The sequence below is a fragment of the Pelophylax lessonae genome (assembly GCF_965119305.1).
Source record: "Pelophylax lessonae genome assembly, chromosome: 9".
In the NCBI taxonomy this organism is placed as follows: domain Eukaryota; kingdom Metazoa; phylum Chordata; class Amphibia; order Anura; family Ranidae; genus Pelophylax; species Pelophylax lessonae.
The window spans coordinates 54,279,334-54,298,505 of NC_138776.1; the positions used below are offsets into that span (position 1 = coordinate 54,279,334).

The following is a 19,172-nucleotide window of genomic DNA, read 5'->3' on the forward strand; positions in this document are numbered from 1 at the left end:
CAGGTGTTCTAATATCTTTCCACGTTATCTAAAACTTAAAAAAAAAATAAAGTTTTGCCTTCAGATATGCTTTAAAGACTTTAGCACAGCTGCAGTGGTCCCTGGATAATAGCATTTTCTTGATTTAATAACTTTCCAAATAGTGCTCTTTACCAATAATGAAGCACTGAAAAAATCCAATGATGAATATTTTTATGCGATTATATGTGATTTGGCATTCATGTATAATTTCGTACACTGTTCTAATTTTTCAATGATAGGTCAGTGGACAGCTGGAAGCTTTAATTTGCTGTTATGAGTTTTCATGATCGGTCAGTGGCTCTCAGGCAACTGAACACTTAGCTTGCGGTTGTGGATTTTCAATGATCAGTCAGTGGTTCTCAAGCAGCTGGACGCTTCAGTTTGCTGTTATGGGTTTCCATGATTGGTGAGTGACTCTGAAGTAGCTAAACATTTTTTTTATGGTTTTTCCATGATCGGTCAGGGGTTCTTAAGCAACTGGATGCTTTAGTTTGCTGTTATGGGTTTCCATGATTGGTCAGTGGCTCTTGGGCAACTAAATGCTTTCCTTTGCTGTTATGGGTTTTCCATGATCCGTCAGTGGTTTCATAGGCAACTGGACGATTTAGATTGCTGTTATGGGTTATCCATGATTGGTCAGTGGTTCTAAGGCAGCTGGACACTTTAGTTTGCTGTTATGGGTTTTTCATGATGGGTCATTGACTCTGAGGCAGCTGGATGCTTTAGTTTGCAGCTGTGGTTTTTCCTTGATAGTTCAGTGGCTCTTGAACAACGGGATGCTTTCCTTTGCTGCTATGGGTTTTCCATGATTGTTCAGTGGTTATAAGGCAGCTTGACACTTTAGTTTGCTGTTATGGGTTTTCCATGATTGTTCAGTGGTTATAAGGCAGCTTGACACTTTAGTTTGCTGTTATGGGTTTTCCATGATTGGTCAATGGCTGTCAGGTAGCTAAACATTTTAGTTTGCTGTTATGGGTTTTCCATGATCGATCAGTGGTTCTTAGGCAACTAAATGCTTCCCTTTGCTGTTAAGGGGTTTTCCATGATCCGTCAGTGGTTTCATAGGCAACTGGACGATTTAGTTTGCTGTTATGGGTTTTCCATGATTGGTCAATGGCTCTCAGGTAGCTAAACATTTTAGTTTGCTGTTATGGGGTTTCCATGATCGATCAGTGGTTCTTAGGCAACTGGATACTTTCCTTTGCTGTTATGGGTTTCCATAATCGGTCAATGGTTCTAAAGCAGCTGGACACTTCAGTTTGCTGTTATGGGGTTTCCATGATTGGTCTTTGACTCTTGGGTAACTAAATGCTTTCCTTTGCTGTTATGGGTTTCCATGATTGGTCAGTGGCTCTTGGGCAACTAAATGCTTTCCTTTGCTGTTATGGGTTTTCCATGATCCGTCAGTGGTTTCATAGGCAACTGGACGATTTAGATTGCTGTTATGGGTTATCCATGATTGGTCAGTGGTTCTAAGGCAGCTGGACATTTTAGTTTGCTGTTATGGGTTTTTCATGATGGGTCATTGACTCTGAGGCAGCTGGATGCTTTAGTTTGCAGCTGTGGTTTTTCCTTGATAGTTCAGTGGCTCTTGAACAACGGGATGCTTTCCTTTGCTGCTATGGGTTTTCCATGATTGTTCAGTGGTTATAAGGCAGCTTGACACTTTAGTTTGCTGTTATGGGTTTTCCATGATTGTTCAGTGGTTATAAGGCAGCTTGACACTTTAGTTTGCTGTTATGGGTTTTCCATGATTGTTCAGTGGTTATAAGGCAGCTTGACACTTTAGTTTGCTGTTATGGGTTTTCCATGATTGGTCAATGGCTGTCAGGTAGCTAAACATTTTAGTTTGCTGTTATGGGTTTTCCATGATCGATCAGTGGTTCTTAGGCAACTAAATGCTTCCCTTTGCTGTTAAGGGGTTTTCCATGATCCGTCAGTGGTTTCATAGGCAACTGGACGATTTAGTTTGCTGTTATGGGTTTTCCATGATTGGTCAATGGCTCTCAGGTAGCTAAACATTTTAGTTTGCTGTTATGGGGTTTCCATGATCGATCAGTGGTTCTTAGGCAACTGGATACTTTCCTTTGCTGTTATGGGTTTCCATAATCGGTCAATGGTTCTAAAGCAGCTGGACACTTCAGTTTGCTGTTATGGGGTTTCCATGATTGGTCTTTGACTCTTGGGTAACTAAATGCTTTCCTTTGCTGTTATGGGTTTTTCATGATCGGCCAGTGGTTTTAAGGCAGCTGGATGCTTTAGTTTGCTCCTATGGGTTTTCCATGATCGTTCAATGGGTCTTTGGCAACTGGATGCTTTCCTTTGCTAATATGGGTTTTCCATGATCGGTCAGTGGGCAGCAGGAAGCTTTAATTTGCTGCTATGGGTTTTTATGAACGACCAATGGTTCTCAGGCAACTGGACACTTAGCTTGCAGTTGTGGATTTTCATTGATCAGTTGGTGGCTCTCAGGCAGCTGGGTGCTTTAGTTTTCTTTTATGGGTTTCAATGATTGGTCAGTGATTCTTGGGCAGCTGGACGCTTCAGTTTGCTGTTATGGGTTTTCCATTATCGGTCAGTGGTTCTGAGGCAGCTGGACCCTTTTGTTGGCAGTTATGAGTTTTCTATGATGGGTCATTGACTCTCAATCAACTGGATATTTTAGTTTTCAGCAGTCATGACTCCTGCTATCGCTCACCCTTCTTTGGAAGAAATTTTTTTGTGCTATGTATCTGTGGTCCCTGAACATGCAGAATATTGTCCTCCTCTTTCACCAAACAAAGTTCCATCTATTAATCCAAATTCAATTTCTTCCGCATCCCCCCAGCTATTCTCAAATCGTTCATAATAAACTACAACGTGGTGTAGAATGCGATTAATAATTTAGACTCAGCCGCTTAGCACACCGCACCAAGGATTTCAGTCTCTGTTCTTCGTTGTGCCATAATGGTGATTTACCTCTCGGAATTTAATAAGCTCATAGCCGACTTCCAAAAATGTTTTTGCTGTTTCACAGTGAGCAGCTGACTCCTGAGTGATACGTATTCGTGCCACAGTTTATGAAGTCCCACCTGGCATTAAAAAACCCCTAGGGTAAGGAGCTCACCATGCCAAGCTCTGCCATCCACTGTCTGTTTAAAGTTTAACTGAACTTGCTGTTTAAATGAGCTAAATCGATTCCAGGTGCATTAAAACAAAATGTGTAAAAAGTCTAACAGTTCTTTAGAAAGAAGCCACAGTAAAAAAAAGCCTGCTCCCTGTCAGTATGCTGCAGAGAAGGACTCTTGATCTCTCTGAAGAAACAGTGGTCTCTCTGCAGGGATCTGATATCCTCCCCCTTCCCGCAGAGCGAATGCTAGAGCTTTGCAATGAGCAGGGAGCATGATCTGTTGATTTTTGAGCTACAGTGCCTTGCGAAAGTATTCAGCCCCCTTGAACTTTGCGACCTTTTGCCACATTTCAGGCTTCAAACATAAAGATATAAAACTGTAATTTTTTTTGTGAAGAATCAACAACAAGTGGGACACAATCATGAAGTGGAACAAGATTTATTTGATATTTCAAACTTTTTTAACAAATAAAAAACTGAAAAATTGGACGTGCAAAATTATTCAGCCCCCTTAAGTTAATACTTTGTAGCGCCACCTTTTGCTGCGATTACAGCTGTAAGTCGCTTGGGGTATGTCTCGATCAGTTTTGCACATCGAGAGACTGAAATTTTTGCCCATTCCTCCTTGCAAAACAGCTCGAGCTCAGTGAGGTTGGATGGAGAGCGTTTGTGAACAGCAGTTTTCAGTTCTTTCCACAGATTCTCGATTGGATTCAGGTCTGGACTTAGACTTGGCCATTCTAACACCTGGATATGTTTATTTGTGAACCATTCCATTGTAGATTTTACTTTATGTTTTGGATCATTGTCTTGTTGGAAGACAAATCTCCGTCCCAGTCTCAGGTCCTTTGCAGACTTCATAAGGTTTTCTTCCAGAATGGTCCTGTATTTGGCTCCATCCATCTTCCCATCAATTTTAACCATTTTCCCTGTCCCTGCTGAAGAAAAGCAGGCCCAAACCATGATGCTGCCACCACCATGTTTAACAGTGGGGATGGTGTGTTCAGGGTGATGAGCTGTGCGACTTTAAACTTCTCCAACAGTATCTCAGACTTGATTACACACAGGTGGATTCTATTTATCATCATTAGTCATTTAGGTCAACATTGGATCATTCAGAGATCCTCACTGAACTTCTGGAGAGAGTTTGCTGCACTGAAAGTAAAGGGGCTGAATAATTTTGCACGCCCAATTTTTCAGTTTTTTATTTGTTAACAAGGTTTGAAATATCCAATAAATTTCGTTCCACTTCATGATTGTGTCCCACTTGTTGTTGATTCTTCACAAAAAATTAGTTTTATATCTTTATGTTTGAAGCCTGAAATGTGGCAAAAGGTCGCAAAGTTCAAGGGGGCCGAATACTTTCGCAAGGCACTGTATATGTCTGACTCAGCAGGGGGAATGCCAGACTAATTCCACAAAGAAACTTCATTCATTGTAAGGATTTTTGGCAAACTGTATTGCAGGTCCTCACCTGCTTTAGCTCTGTAGGGACTATTCCAGTGCACTTGCTAAAATCTTTCAAAGTGGGAAACACTTTTATAATCAGATGACCAGTCCAGGTGATCTAATGAGCGCAACGCTAGCCTCTCCCAGTAAACAGCTTGGTATGTTCCCGTTTGCAATGTCCTGGGCAAGTGTCTTATGTGTTCTACTGTTGCACTAATAACATCCCATTGGAAGATCTCCAAGTGCAGTAATCCTAAGCCGCTTTCACAATGATGGATTGATCGGGGTCCGCCTGTCAGTCTTTCAGGCAGACCCAATCGGACCATCCATTGCTCTTTATGGAGCGGCAGATGTCACTGGACATGTGTCCATTGACACCTGCCTACATCCGATCCTGTCCAGTCCAATGGAAACAGACAGGCAGACTACCCCATAGAGAACAGCGGTGATTAGCAGACTGGGGGAATCCTGTAATAGCTCACAGTCTCAATGTAGCTTAGGCAGCAAATCAGTCACTACAAATGAGTAGAATTACCTACATGTTTGAGGTGATTGTAGCTGTATTAGTGCAATTGTACTACTACAGCAAAAAATAATATATTAGTAAAAAAGTGACGCAACCACGATTTGCGCGTACTGGTGCATGCATGGTACTTGAGGTGAATGCCGGGGACCTCGAGGAGACACCATCCGTCTCTGCTCTGCACAAATGGAGAGCGACGGAGGATTTGTGAACAGAGGCAGGGCTTCGCCGCCCCCTCCCCATAACATATATTTACTGTTATCTGTGTTTATTACTTATTTACATCGCTCCCCTTCAAAAGGGTTTTGTGCTCCATACATAAAATATACAACCTGGTGGTTCGCCTATGTCCAGAAGGTCCTTGTGTACATGGAGGAGAATTTGATGCACTATTCTCATGATGTAAGTTTTTTATGTTATGAGTGCATACCATTCAATATAGTCCATGGATGCATATTTAACAATGGCTATTTATACTTACAGAGTGGTAAATATTCCCTGCCAAGGGAAAAATGTAATGTTTGAAACACGTTGGAATTTCTAGCACTCTTAAGCATCTATTGTACCAGGATGTGCAATAAAGATGGAAGTCAACTGCAAGTAGCTGGAATTACCACAATGGACCAATTGCCACATGTGTATTGACACACGCTTTGTATGTTTTTTGTCTCTGTCTTTTCGCCGTCATTTTGTCTGTATATGATTTTTATGATGCATATACCCATTTTGGAAATTTTTAATTCATGTTCCCCTCAATAAAACATATTTTGTTACCAATATATTATTATTTTTTGTATTTGTAGTATAACTAGTTGCCCCTCACAATCCCACCAAATTGAGAAATATTTTCTTGTAGATCTAATTGGGATGATGGCAACTACACCTATGGTCAGAGGAGTGTTTCCTTTTGTCTAAGTTTGTAGGGTGTACCCCCCTTTTTTAAGGTCCAAGCAGTACTAATACACAAAGTTTTAGTGTATTAGTACTGTTTGGACCTTGAAGAAGGGGGTACACCCTAAAAGCTTGCATTGAAAATGTGGATGTTAGTGCAAATAAAAAAAAGTATCACAGACAGTACTAACTGCGTGAATAGAAATAGTTGTAAAAGAGCATATCTGCTTCAGAATGAAAAGGGAAGTTTATTTCTCATTCATTCATTGACAGACACAGCTCTTCATCTTCTTTACCATTGGGTTATACTGCCCTCTACAGAAGAAGGAAACCAGGCAGGAAAAAACTTGACTACACCTATGGGGCAGTCCCAGGGGGTATACTCCCACTCTTAGCTCCTGCCTAGTCAGGAGTAAGGAACAGAAGTTCCCAATGGTGTCCATTTGCACGGTACTGGCATCCCTACATCAGGGGGATTTTCTCACTTCTATCAACATCAAGGACGCCTACCTTCACATTCCAATATGTGCCGGTCACCAGTGCTTTCTCTGCTTTGCCGTGGGCGAGTATCGTTATCTGTTCGTGGCATTACCCTTTGGTCTCGCCTCCGCTCCTTGGGTGATCACAAAAGTGTTGGCCCGGTACCAGCATTGTTGCGTCAGCGGGGAATCCCGGTACAGGGGTACCTGGACGATATTCTTCTGCAAGCGGAGTCTCTGACTGCTCTGATGGACAACTTTGAGATTACTCTGTGACCTCTGAAGGAGTTTGGTTGGATTCTGAATCTTCAGAAGTCTGCTCTGGTTCGGTCCACAAGACTGGACTATCTGGGTCTGACTCTGGACTCGGTCTCAGCTACAGTGTTTCTTCCTCTGGAAAAACTGCAGAAGGCAATCCAGCATCTGTTGTCCAGCAGACAGTCATCCCTCCGGGCTTGCATGCAGGTGCTGGGCCTGATGGTGGCTTCGTTCTCCTTCACTCTGACTGGGAAAATCCTTTCTCCCCTTGTACCGGATGGTTGTCACCAGCGATGCCAGCCTGTCTGGTTGGGGAGGCGTTCTCGGCACAGAGGGTCTGGACTCTGCCAGAGTCCAGACTGCCGATCAATGGTACTGGAACTTCAAGCAATCAGACTTGGTCTGAATCATTGAACAATTCGTCTTCAGGGGTGCCCGGTACGTATTCAATCAGACAATGCCACGGCCGTGGCTTATGTCAATCACCAAGGGGGCATAAGAAGTGTCCTGGTGGCTTGGAAGGTAGCCGGTAATCTAAGGTGGGCAGAACGATTCGTTCCAGCCCTCTCTGCTGTGCACATTCCAGGGGTGGAAAATTGGCAAGCGTATTATTTTAGTCGACAGGCGTTGGACCAGGGGGAATGGCCGCTTCATCTTGAGGTGTTTCATCAGTTGTGTCTCCGGTGGGGTACTCCTGAGGTGGACCTGTTGGCTTCTCGTCTCAACAGGAAGGTACAGAGGTTTGTGGCAGGGTCTCGGGATCCTCTAGCCGACGCCATAGAGGCCTTAGTTGCTCTTTGGAGCCAGTATTGTCTGATTTACGCCTTCCCCCCTCTCAAACTTCTGCCAAGACTCCTGTGCAGGATCAAGGCAGAAGGGATTTCGGTCATTCTAGTATCTCCATACTGGCCTCGCCAGTCTTGGTATGCCAATCTGGTACAGCTGGTCATCGATGCTCCTTGGAGACTTCCTCTCACAGAAGATCTGCTGTTCCAAGGGCCAATCTTCCATCTTGCTTTACAGTAGCTGACTTTAAGGGCTTGGCTGTTGAAAGCCAGGTGCTGAATAATAGAGGTTTGTATTAATCTGTGACTCCTACGCTAGAAAATCTACCTCTAGGAAGATCTACCATTGTACTTGGAAGACCTACATTGCGTGGTGTAAATCTCTTGGGGTTCACTCTCTCTCCTTTTCGGTGGCTTGGATATTGGCTTTCCTCCAACGGGGGTTGGGCAGTGCCTGGCCTTGAGTACCATCAAGGGCCAGGCTTCAGCTTTAGCGGCTTTCTTTCAATGTCCATTGTCCACAAATTCCCTGGTGCGTACCTTTATTCAGGGGGTCTGACACTTGGCTCCTCGTGTGCGGTCTTCATTGCCGCCGTGGGACCTCAATTTGGTGCTGTCAGTTCAGAAACCTACCTTCAAAAGTCTTCGGGAGGTTCCCCTAATTACGTTGTCTCAAAGTGGCCTTTTTTTGTCTATTACTTCTGTGCGCAGGGTGTTGGAGCTGGCAGCGTTGTCTTGTCGTTCACCTTACCTGATGGTTCACAGAGATAAGGTGGTTCTTATTCCCTGTCCGTCGTTCCTTCTAAATGTCGTCTCTGATTTCCATTTGGATGAAGACATTGTGTTGCCTTCCCTATGTCCCATGCCTAAACATCCTAAGGAAATTGCTTTGCATTCCCTGGATGTGGTTCGGGTAATCAGGGTGTACCTGACAGCTACGGAGTCTTTTAGGAAGTCAGACTCACTGTTTGTACTCACGGATGGACCTTGAAAAGGGTTGGCTGCTTCTGCTGCGACCATTTTCAAATGGATCGGACAGACAGTGGTTCAGGCCTATTCAATTAAGGGTCAGGTACCTCCTTTCCCTGTTAAGGCGCACTCTACTAGGGCCCTTAGTGCCTCCTGGGCCTTCCATCATCAGGCGTCAGTAATGCAGGTTTGTAAGGTGGCCACTTGGTCGTACGTGCACACTAGTGATCGACCGATATCGGTATTTCTTTGCCGATACCGATTGTTTGGCCAATGCATATCAGTATCAGCCGATATTTTCGTACATTTAAAAAAATATTTAAAAACATTTTTTTTTCATGACAGGTACTCTTGTGGAGAGATCTGGGGGTCCAAAAGACCCCAAACCCCTCCTCTGCACTTAAAATCATTCAAAATGCCAAGTTTGGCTGTTTTGAATGCTGTCATTTTTTTTTAATCTGGCGCCAGTACCCGGAAGTGATGTCATGACATCACTTCCGGGTTTTTTCATGGAGACCCGATCAGAATGCGGCTTTGATCGGGTCTTTGGTGGCCGTGCAGGCTGGTTGCCCGGGTCTCCCGGTGGGACACGTAAGGTGGTGGGAGGGGGGGCATCCCCTCCCACTCCTTGTAATTACAGCCGAGCTTCTCAGCCGCATCGGTTGTCATTACAAGACAGGCGACCCTCGGCTATGGACGCCGGTACCGGGGTGATGCCTCTAGCTGCAGGCATCACTCCGGAAACAAGTACTTTCCCGAAATATCGGTAACCTCTGGGGCCGATTCTGATATATTAGGGAAAGTGCACATCAGCCCTCGATATATCCGCTTTGCCGATAAACGGTCGATCCTTAGTGCACACTTTCACAAAGTTTTACAAGGTGGATGTGTTGGCATCTGCGGATGCATCTTTTGGCTGCAAGGTTTTGCAAGCTGCTGTTTAGAGGACCTGGTCCTCTTTGAGGGTGTATTGTTTTTTTTTTTTTTCAGATGAGTTCCAGTTGTTTATGTTTGAGCTCCATGTTACCTGGTTGGCTGTGGTTTAGCCTTTGAAATTTATGCTGTTAGGACGTTAAAGGAGAATTATCAAAGATTTTATATCTGGTTCCTGTCCACCAAGTGGCAAAGTGGTATGGTGCACTTTGTTCCATCTCCCTAGTTAGTCCTGTTTCTGAGATAGGGCCCTTTCACACGGGCTGTCCAATCAGGTCTGCCTGTCAGTTTTTCCATTCACCCCTATCTTTTTCTACCAAATTTGTATCCTTTGGCCACCATCCGTACATAGTCTCACTCTTCCTGCTCTATTCTCTTCAGTGTGCGGGCAGAGCTACGAACTCAAGTAAACATTTCTAAGTAACAGAGTCCCCATAGATGTGTGGATGATTGAGTTTGTGTCTTCAGCATAGGAGTGTTGTGTGAAAGCTTGCAGCACAGTCCCTTTGAAGGATGTACGACTTTATTAGAAGTAATAATAATCTCCAATAAGACATTAGTGTTTTATCGATTGTTCCTTTGTATCTTGCGGGTGTCATTGTGTAAACCATTATTCACATAAATTCCCTGCCTGCTGATAGCCAGATGTTTAGTCCTGTCTCCCTGGAGCCCCACACCGCAATCTATTACAGGTAATATCTGGGCAATATACAGAGTTTATCTGTCCTCCTCCACCTGCAGACTGGCATAGGTCTAAATACCACCAGCTGCCCAACCTATAGACTGGCATTTTCCTCGGTACCCTAGGGGAAGGCTGAAAACCGATGAATATCCATTGAATGACTCTTCTCCCTCTTCCCATGTCCCTTGGCATAAGAGACAGCGCATAGAAAATTTGAGGAAATTTAGTGATTGTAGGGAACAGGAGGTACGAGGGTTCTACTCATTACAGCTTACATCTCATAGGGAACAGGTGGTATTATGGTCCTGATCAGTACAGTTTTCAATATATAGATAAAAGAAGACATGAAGTTCCTGCTTGGTACAACTTACATCTCATGGAAAATTCTGGCCAAGGGTTATGTTAATAGTTGCCATTATTCATATACAGCAATTGTATGGCACTGGGGGTATGATGGTCCTACTCATTACAGCTTACAGTCTAATAGTAAACAGGAGGTATGATGGGTTCTGCTTGTTATCGCTTACATTTCATAAGGAACTAGAGGTATGAGAGTCCTGATCAATACAGCTTACATCTAATATGGAAGAAGAGGTATGAGGCCTCTGGTCATTACAGCTTATATCTAATACGGAACAGCAGGTAGAAGAATCGTGATCATCACAGCTTATATCTCAAATGGAAGAAGAGGCATGAGGCTTCTGGTCTTGCAGCTTCTAGTCATTACAGCTTACATCTAATAGAGAACAGGCAATATGAGAGTCCTGCTTGTTATCACTTACACTTCATAGGGAACAGGAGGTATGAGAGTCCTGATCAATACAGCTTACATCTAATATGGAGTCAGAGGTATGTGGCTTCTGGTCATTACAGCTTACTTCTAATAGAGAACAGGCAATATAAGGGTCTTGCTTGTTACAGCTTACATCTAATAGGGAACAGCAGGTAGGAGGATCCTGATCATTACAGTTTACATCTACTAGTAAAAAGAGGGTATGGGGATCCTGCTTAGTACAGTTTACAGCCTAATAGAAAGCAGGACGTCCTGCTTGTAACAGATTACATCTGATATGGAACTGAAAGTACGAGGGTCATGGTCATTATAGTTTCCATTAAATAGATAACAGAACATCTGAGGGTCCTGCTGCTTACAACTTATATTTCATGGGAAATACAGTTTGCAGCTAAAAGAGAATAGAAGCTACGAGGGTCATGGTCATTACAGCTTACAGTATCTCACAAAAGTGAGTACACCCCTCACATTTTTGTAAATATTTTATTATATCTTTTCATGTGACAACACTGAAGAAATTACACTTCGCTGCAATGTAAAGCAGTGAGTGTACAGTGTGTATAACAGTGTAAATTTTCTGTCCCCTCAAAATAACTCAACACACAGCCATTAATGTCTAAACCTCTGGCAACAAAACTGAGTACACCCCTAAGTTAAAATGTCCAAATTTGGCCCAAGTGTCAATATTTTGTGTGGCCACCATTATTTTCCAGTACTGCCCTAACCCTCTTGGGAATGGAGTTCACCAGAGCTTCACAGGTTGCCACTGGAGTCCTCATCCACTCCTCCATGACGACATCACAAAGCTGGTGTAGAGACCTTGCGCTCCTCCACCTTTCATTTAAGGATGCCCCATATATGCCCAATTGGGTTTAGGTCTGGAGACATGCTTGGCCAGTCCATCACCTTTACTCTCAGCTTCTTTGGCAAGGCAGTGGTCTCAAAGACAACCTCTGGATATGACACTGAGCATGTGCACTCAACTTCTTTGGTGGACCATGGCGAGGCCTGTTCTGAGTGGAACCTGTCCTGTTAAACTGCTGTATGGTCTTGACCACCATGCTGCAGCTCATTTTCAGGGTCCTGGCAATCCTCCTATAGCCTAGGCCATCTTTATGTAGAGCAACAATTCTTTTTTTCAGATCCTCAGAGAGTTCTTTGCCATGAGGTGCCATGTTGAACTTCCGGTGACCATGAGAGAGTGAGAGCGATAACACCAAATTTAACACACCTGCTCCCCATTCACACATGAGACCTTGTAACACTAAAGAGTCACATGACATCGGGGAAGGAAAATGGCTACTTGGGCCCAATTTGGACATTTTTAATTAGGGGTGTACTTCCTTTTGTTGCCAGCGGTTTAGACATTAATGGCTGTGTGTTGAGTTATTTTCAGGGGACAGCAAATTTACACTGTTAGACAAGCTGTACACTCACTACTTTACAGTGTAGAAAGGTGTCATTTCTTCAGTGTTGTCACATGAAAAGATATAATAAAATATTTACAAAAATGTTAGAGGTGTACTCACTTTTGTAAGATACTGTACATCTAATTGGAAACAGGCGGTAGGATGGTCCTAATCAATACATGTTACATCTAATAAGGAACCAGAGGTAAAGGGTGGGTCCTAATTATTACAGCTTACATCTTATAACTAATTGGAGGCTTGATGGTACTGAACATTACAGTTTACATTTAAAATGGTATAAGAGAGCTGATTGTTACAGTTTATAATCTCATAGGGAGCAAGAGATATGAGGGTCCTGCTCATTGCAGCCTACATCAAAAGGTTTGAGGTCTTACTTGTTACATCTTACACTGAAATAGTAAACAGGAGGCATGGTGGGTCCTGCTTGTCATCACTTACATTTCAAAAGGGGACACAAGGTATGAGGGTCCTGCTTCGTCCAGCTTATGTCTGATAGGCAACAAGAGTTAGGAGGTTCCTGATCATTACAGATTACATCTAATGGGGAACAGGAGATTTCCAAGCCCTGGTCACACCATCCCACTCAGGCTATATAGGTTCATGGTGAGACGATGGCCTGCCGAGCATTTTGTTGTATAACAATACATTTTGGTTTGGTTGTCAAAGTTGGATATTCAGCTTCTCATCATCAACTGTTGCTGCAAAATGCAAAAACCGTTACCATCTTGGCATTCTTCTGTTCTCCTCCTAATGGAGGACTGCAAGTCTAAGAGTGTCTGCAGTACTCTAGGTGTCTATTGGGCTCCGAGTCTCCCATCTCTGTTATAAATCTTTGTCATAACACTCTATTTTGAAAGTGTTTGTGCTCTGTATCTTACACTTGTCTTCTTCTCTGCAGCCTGCGAGTGTAACGGACACGCCAGTATCTGTGAAATGCAAACTGGAAAATGCCACTGCACCACCAAGGGGATTAAAGGAGACCACTGCCAGCTGTAAGTACTGTGCTGGGGCTTAACTTTGGGTGTCTGGAAGGTAGAGGGGAATTTATGACTTTTTTCCATTTGTATTATGTTTGTCATCCTGCCTCACTATATACAGTTTTCTTAAATACTTCAATACCATCATCTTGCACCCTCTTTCTCTCTAGGCCGTTTTTCTTTCGTTCAGTGACGGACACAGCTCCTGTCATTCTTGACCATTGGGTTATGCTGCCCCCTACAGGAGTAGGACACTAGGCAGAAAAGACTTCTGGCTACACCCATGGGCAGTCCCAGGGGGTAAACTCCCTCTTCCTGCTATAGTCACTCTGTTTTTTTCTGCCTAGTCAAGAGTAAGGACCTAGTTCCTTGCTGGAATCTTTGGTCCTGACAAAATTTTTTAGATAGAACATTTTTTCCTGCTGGATTTTTTTCGGTGAGATCTACAATCAGTTGCCAGACTGGGCGATGGGCTCGATAATCTATAATTAGTCACCCCAGTCTGGCCTGCGAGTGCATGCAGGCCTCAGCTCTGCACTAGGTCAGCCGCGACATAGCCCCACTGGGCGGGCACTGCCTTGTGAGTTAAACGTCTCCTGGCCAACAGCCCCCCATTTCAATGGAGAGGAGGATCTGTCTGGAGCGGTGCCCACCTGTTTCCTGGTATGGTGAGTAGCTGTCCCCCCTCTACCCCTGGAGGGTTTTGGGGTGGACGTGGGCCCCTCCTTTGGATGGTTGGACCCCCCTCCCCATTCTGCCCCCCCCCGCGCATACGCTGGGGATGTATTTTTTTGGGGTGGTCTTGCCACTTCCCTGGGCAGGGCGTTAACTGGCGCTGGGGGAAGGGTGCGCTGTCGGTGACCGAATGATCGTCTGGTGGTGGGGGGGTTGCACCTGGTGGGGACTCCTGCCAGGGCCCCCTGTCCTGCCTGGATCTGTCCTAAGGCCTGGTCTCCCGATTTCTGGGTTCCTGTAGGCCTTGTGGCACCGCGCAGAGTCGCCATTTTGTTGTAGCTTTGTGTATTCCTATACACGGCGACCATGTCGTGTGACATTAATTCGGAATAATCCATTTTTATAGTGGAAGGCACCAAATTTTGACTGCCTCATAATTATTTCTCCTTTCTTGATCATTTTTTCCTGCAGGTGAAGGGCCCCGCCATGGGCGCCAGTTTCGCTTCTCTATATGCCAATTTTACAATGGGTTACTGGGAGGAGGGATATGTTTGGGTCAACAATCCCTTTGCCCAGCACATTGCATTCTATAGTCGTTATATTGATAATGTCCTCCTCATTTGGAGTAGGGGTCCTGAGGCCTTCTCTGTCTTTGTGGCCCATTGTAATGCCAACTCTCTGGGTCTTTCCTTCATCCACGTGTTGGATCCCAGTGAGATAGTGTTCTTAGATTTAGTTTTGTCCCATGACAGCGGTGTGATCACCAGCAGGAATCACATTAAACCCACCAGTGGTAACTCTTATCTTCATTTCTCAAGCTGTCATCACCTGGCTTGGAAACGTAATATTTCCAGTGGACAATTTCATAGACTTCGGAGAAATTGTTCCAAAAAAGACTACATGCCGAAGGGCTCCTTGCTGATTAAGAGATTTGAATATAAGGGTTACCCCTCATCTCTTATAGAAGATGCTTTCCATATGCACATAGATCCGGTCTCAGTGGTCAATAGACATGATAAGGCTAGTAACAATGCGAACACCATAAGATTCACTACTGGTTTTAGTGATCAACACAGAGCCATATGTCATATTACAAAAAAAACATTTTAATATCCTTCAATAAGATCAAAGTTTGGTCCCCATTTTGCCTCCTGTCCCACATGTGTCATTCAAAAGGGCACGAACGAATAAAAACTTTTTGGCCCCTAGTAAATTACAAACCCAGAATAGAAGGCCCCCAATTGATATTAGGTCCTAATTTGATAATTGGACCGGTATTTTTCAAATTTTTCAATGCAAGAAAAGAGGGTGCCTGACGTGTCAATCCATTTCACATGGACAAACTGCCGTTAGCGATAACAAGGTTAACACTTTTAAAATCAGACAGTTTATCACATGCTCTACTGAGTTTGTCATTTATGTCTTGCAGTGCCCTTGCGGCTTGCTCTATGCTGGACGCACCATGCTCACATTGCGCAAGCGTGTAGGGGAACACCGCAGTTTTGTACAGAAGGGATGTGATAAACATAGTGTTCCTCGACATTTTCTTCGGACACAAAATAAAAATGCTGGTTGTCTAGAGGTAATGGCAATAGAAACGATACCTAAAGGTATGCTCACTGACAATAATCGTTTTTCCCTCCTTTGCAGGAGGGAAGTCTTCTGGATTTACAAGTTTGGATCTTTGTCGCCTAATGGTTTAAATGAAGACCTTAACCCAGGGCTTGACAAATTTGCCTGAAATCTAGGAGCCAGCTAAAAAAAGTTAGGAGCCAGTTTTTTTTTTTTTACTAACAACCAAGCTTTATTTTCAAAAAAATAACTGATAATAAATTTACACATAAAGACGACTAGAACCCCGCTCTCTATAGGGCAATCCGATGGAAACAGACCATCTGTCTGTTTCCATCCGATGCCATCTGATCCAATCCACGGGATGGATAGAAAATAGAACCACTATCCTTCAGTTTTTGGCAGACAGGATCAGATGGCGGCAGATTACCGCTCCATAGAGGAGACTGAAGGGTCCGATCAAGTCTGGCTGAAAAACTGACAGGCGGACCTGATCAGACAGCCCATGTGAAAGGGCTGTGTGATCAGCTGTGTGGCTGTGGCATGGCAGGGAGATGATGAAAAATATAGGTATATATTTTTTTTAATATTTAAAAAAAAAAAAAGAAAAATAATTATTATTATTATTGTTTTTTTTAATAATTTAAAAAATAAATAAATCATAATAATAACCACACTCCCTGTCCACTTACCTTTAAGCAAAGGTAAGTGGACAGGGAGATGAAGCCTGCAAAAACTTCCGTCCCATCTCCTCTTGGGAAGGAGATGGACAGGCAGGGGAAACCGAGCCATTAGTGACTGCTTGTGAAACTCCCGGCCACCACAAGATGGAAGCATCTCTCGTTGTAGAAGGCTGAAAAGCCGCGGCCTCAATTATCGGATGGCGCGGTAGTCCGTGCATTCGGGGAGGGGGCGCAAAAGGGACAGGACACCTCCTACAATGCACCCCAGGCGCCAGGTCGCTAATTCTTGTCGCCAATGCGACCTGGCGCCCCGGGTTTGTCGAGCCCTGCCTTAACCAGTTTACGACCGCCCGCCGCAGATGTACTGTGGCAGGCAGCCGCTTCCAGCCAATTTGCCGTACATGTACGGTGCTCTCGAGAGGCTGGGGGGCAAACACGTGCCGCCGCCGGCACGCTCCCGCTCGTCAGCGAGGAATCCGATGCAGCGGGCCAATTGCCGTCTGACACCCACGATCGTTCCCTGCTGAGAGGGAAGAATGGTCAGCTGTTGTAAACACAGCTGACCGTTCTTCTCCCTGAAATGATCATAGAACCCATGTGATCCTTCTATATAGGATCACATGTCTCTATGTTCATTTCAGAAGCCACGCCCCCCACAGTTAGAAACTCTCCCCAGGCTCACATTTAACCCCTTGATCACCCATAATGTTAACCCCTTCCATGTCAATGTCATTATTTTAGTAACAGTGCATATTTTTAGCACTGATTACTGTAGTAATGTCACTGGTCCCCCAAAAGTGTCAAAAATGTCAGCCGCAATGTTGCAGTCCAAATTGCAGATTGCCGCCATTACTAGTAAAAAAAACAATAAAAATGACATAAATCTTTCCCGTAGTTAGTAGACGCGATAACTTTTGCGCAAACCAATCAAAATACGCTTATTTTTTTACCAAAAAAACAATTTGGCCTAAAATGTTAAAAAATTTTGATTTTAAATTTTTTTGAGAATGTCATATAGCAGAATGTGAAAAATATTGTTTTTTTTTTTTTTTTTTCAAAATTGTCGCTATTTTTTGTTTATAGCGCAAAAAATTAAAATCGCACAGGTGATCAAATTCCACCAAAAGAAAGCTCCATTTGTTGGGAAAAAAAGGACATTAATTTTATTTGGGTACAGCGTCGCACGACCGCGCAATTGTTCGTTAAAGTAAAGCAGTACCGAATCGCAAAATAGGGCCTGGTCAGGAAGGGGGAAATCCTTCCGGTCTTAAATTGGTAAAATACATAATATAGTTTAGTGCCAATTTTTTTTTTTTTTTTATTGATTTTGGTTTTAAATTTTATTGATTTTTTTTCTGCCTTTTTATTACAATTTTTTATAACAATGTTTTGGTTGTATCTTGGTGTATTTTGGTAGATTAATTTATACATTGTGTCATTTTCATACATATATATATATATATATATATATATATATATATATATTGTATATATATGTATGTGTATATATATATATATATATATATATATATATAATTTTTTTTTTCTTTTCACATATATTTATTCATTGGGTAGGCGTGAGGACGTTGAAAGGTTAAAAAACGGAAGTCTTATGCCCTTTTGCCAGCTCTGCCCACTTCTCGCCCTTTATTTTGGTTTCTATACTCCTTGTTGCCGCCACCTCCGTGACTTGACAAAGCGCGGCAACAAGGCAAGCTTGAGTTCCACGCTGGTTACCGCAAGTCTCGCTGCTTGTGGCGCTTGTGTATTACGGCCGGCACACACGCCCGTGGCATCCTACCTGGATCCACTCCTTGCCCCACAGAGGATCTCCCATCCATCCATCCATCCATCCATCCATCCATCCAAGGGGTCCCAATAGAGAGAGTGGCAATCGGTCCATCTTGTGTGCCTATATGGGACCTTTATCAACGTCTTCACTGGTATCCAGGACCGTGTGGTAACCACTTGCCCTTTATCTTAACTTTTAATTGTTAATAAACTACTTTCATTTTACCCCTTGCCCGCTGTGTATGGGTTATCCCTCATATATACCTTCATTGTGCGCTGTCAATGCTCTGTTCACAACTTTTTGCATCTACATCCCATACTGAGGACTGACGGCACTGTGAGTGGCTCATTCCATTAAAGTGACCACTGGTTCATTCATTTATTTCTCCGTAAGGGTTTTTTTGGATTGCAAGCGCCTGGACTGTATATCATTTTTTAAACCTTCATCCGGAGGGGTTTCATCAGCTGTGTCTCCGGTGGGGCACTCTTAGTGTCTCGGCTTAACAGAAAGGTGCAGAAGTTTGTGGCTTGTCAAAGGATCCTCTGGTAGACGCCACAGATGCGCTGGTGGCATCTGCTGATCTGCTGTCCCAAGGACTGATCTTCCATTCTATCTTACAGTCGCTGGCTTTGATGGCTTGGCTGTTGAACGCCACATGCTAAATGATAGAGGTTTGTCTGAGTCTGTGATTCCTACGTTGTTAAAAGCTAGGAAATTTACCTCTAGGAAGATCTACCATCGTACGTGGAAGGCGTACATAGCGTGGTGTGATCGCTTTGGATTCATCCTCGCTCCTTCTCTGAGGCTCGTATCTTAACCTTCCTTCAATGGGGGGTGGAATAGAAGTTGGCCTTGAGTACCATCAAGAGCCAGGTCTCAGCCTTGACGGTCTTTTTCCAACGACCTTTGGCCACACACTCCCTGGTGCATACTTTTATTCAGGGTGTCCGACATTTGGTTCCTGCAGTGTGGGCTCCGTTGTTGCCTTGGGATCCTAAGTTGGTGCTTTCAGCTCTATAGAAGCCTCCCTTTGAAAATATTCGGGAGATTCCCCCGCTTACACTGTCCCAGATGTTGGCCTTTTTGGTGACTATCGCTTCTGTGCCCAGGGTGTCGGAACTGGCGGCGTTATCCTTTCGTTCACCTTATTG

The 19,172-nt window shown here is 43.8% G+C and overlaps 1 protein-coding gene across 1 annotated transcript in view; it reads left to right on the top strand.

Moving 5' to 3' along the window:
* ATRNL1 (attractin like 1) overlaps window positions 1-19,172 on the top strand; it is a 1,075,574-nt gene that overhangs the window by 556,660 nt on the left and 499,742 nt on the right. The window contains exon 20 of the mRNA XM_082267948.1: window positions 13,221-13,314. Within this exon, the coding sequence (XP_082124074.1) occupies window positions 13,221-13,314 (94 nt within the window). The remainder of the gene's footprint in view (window positions 1-13,220; window positions 13,315-19,172) is intronic.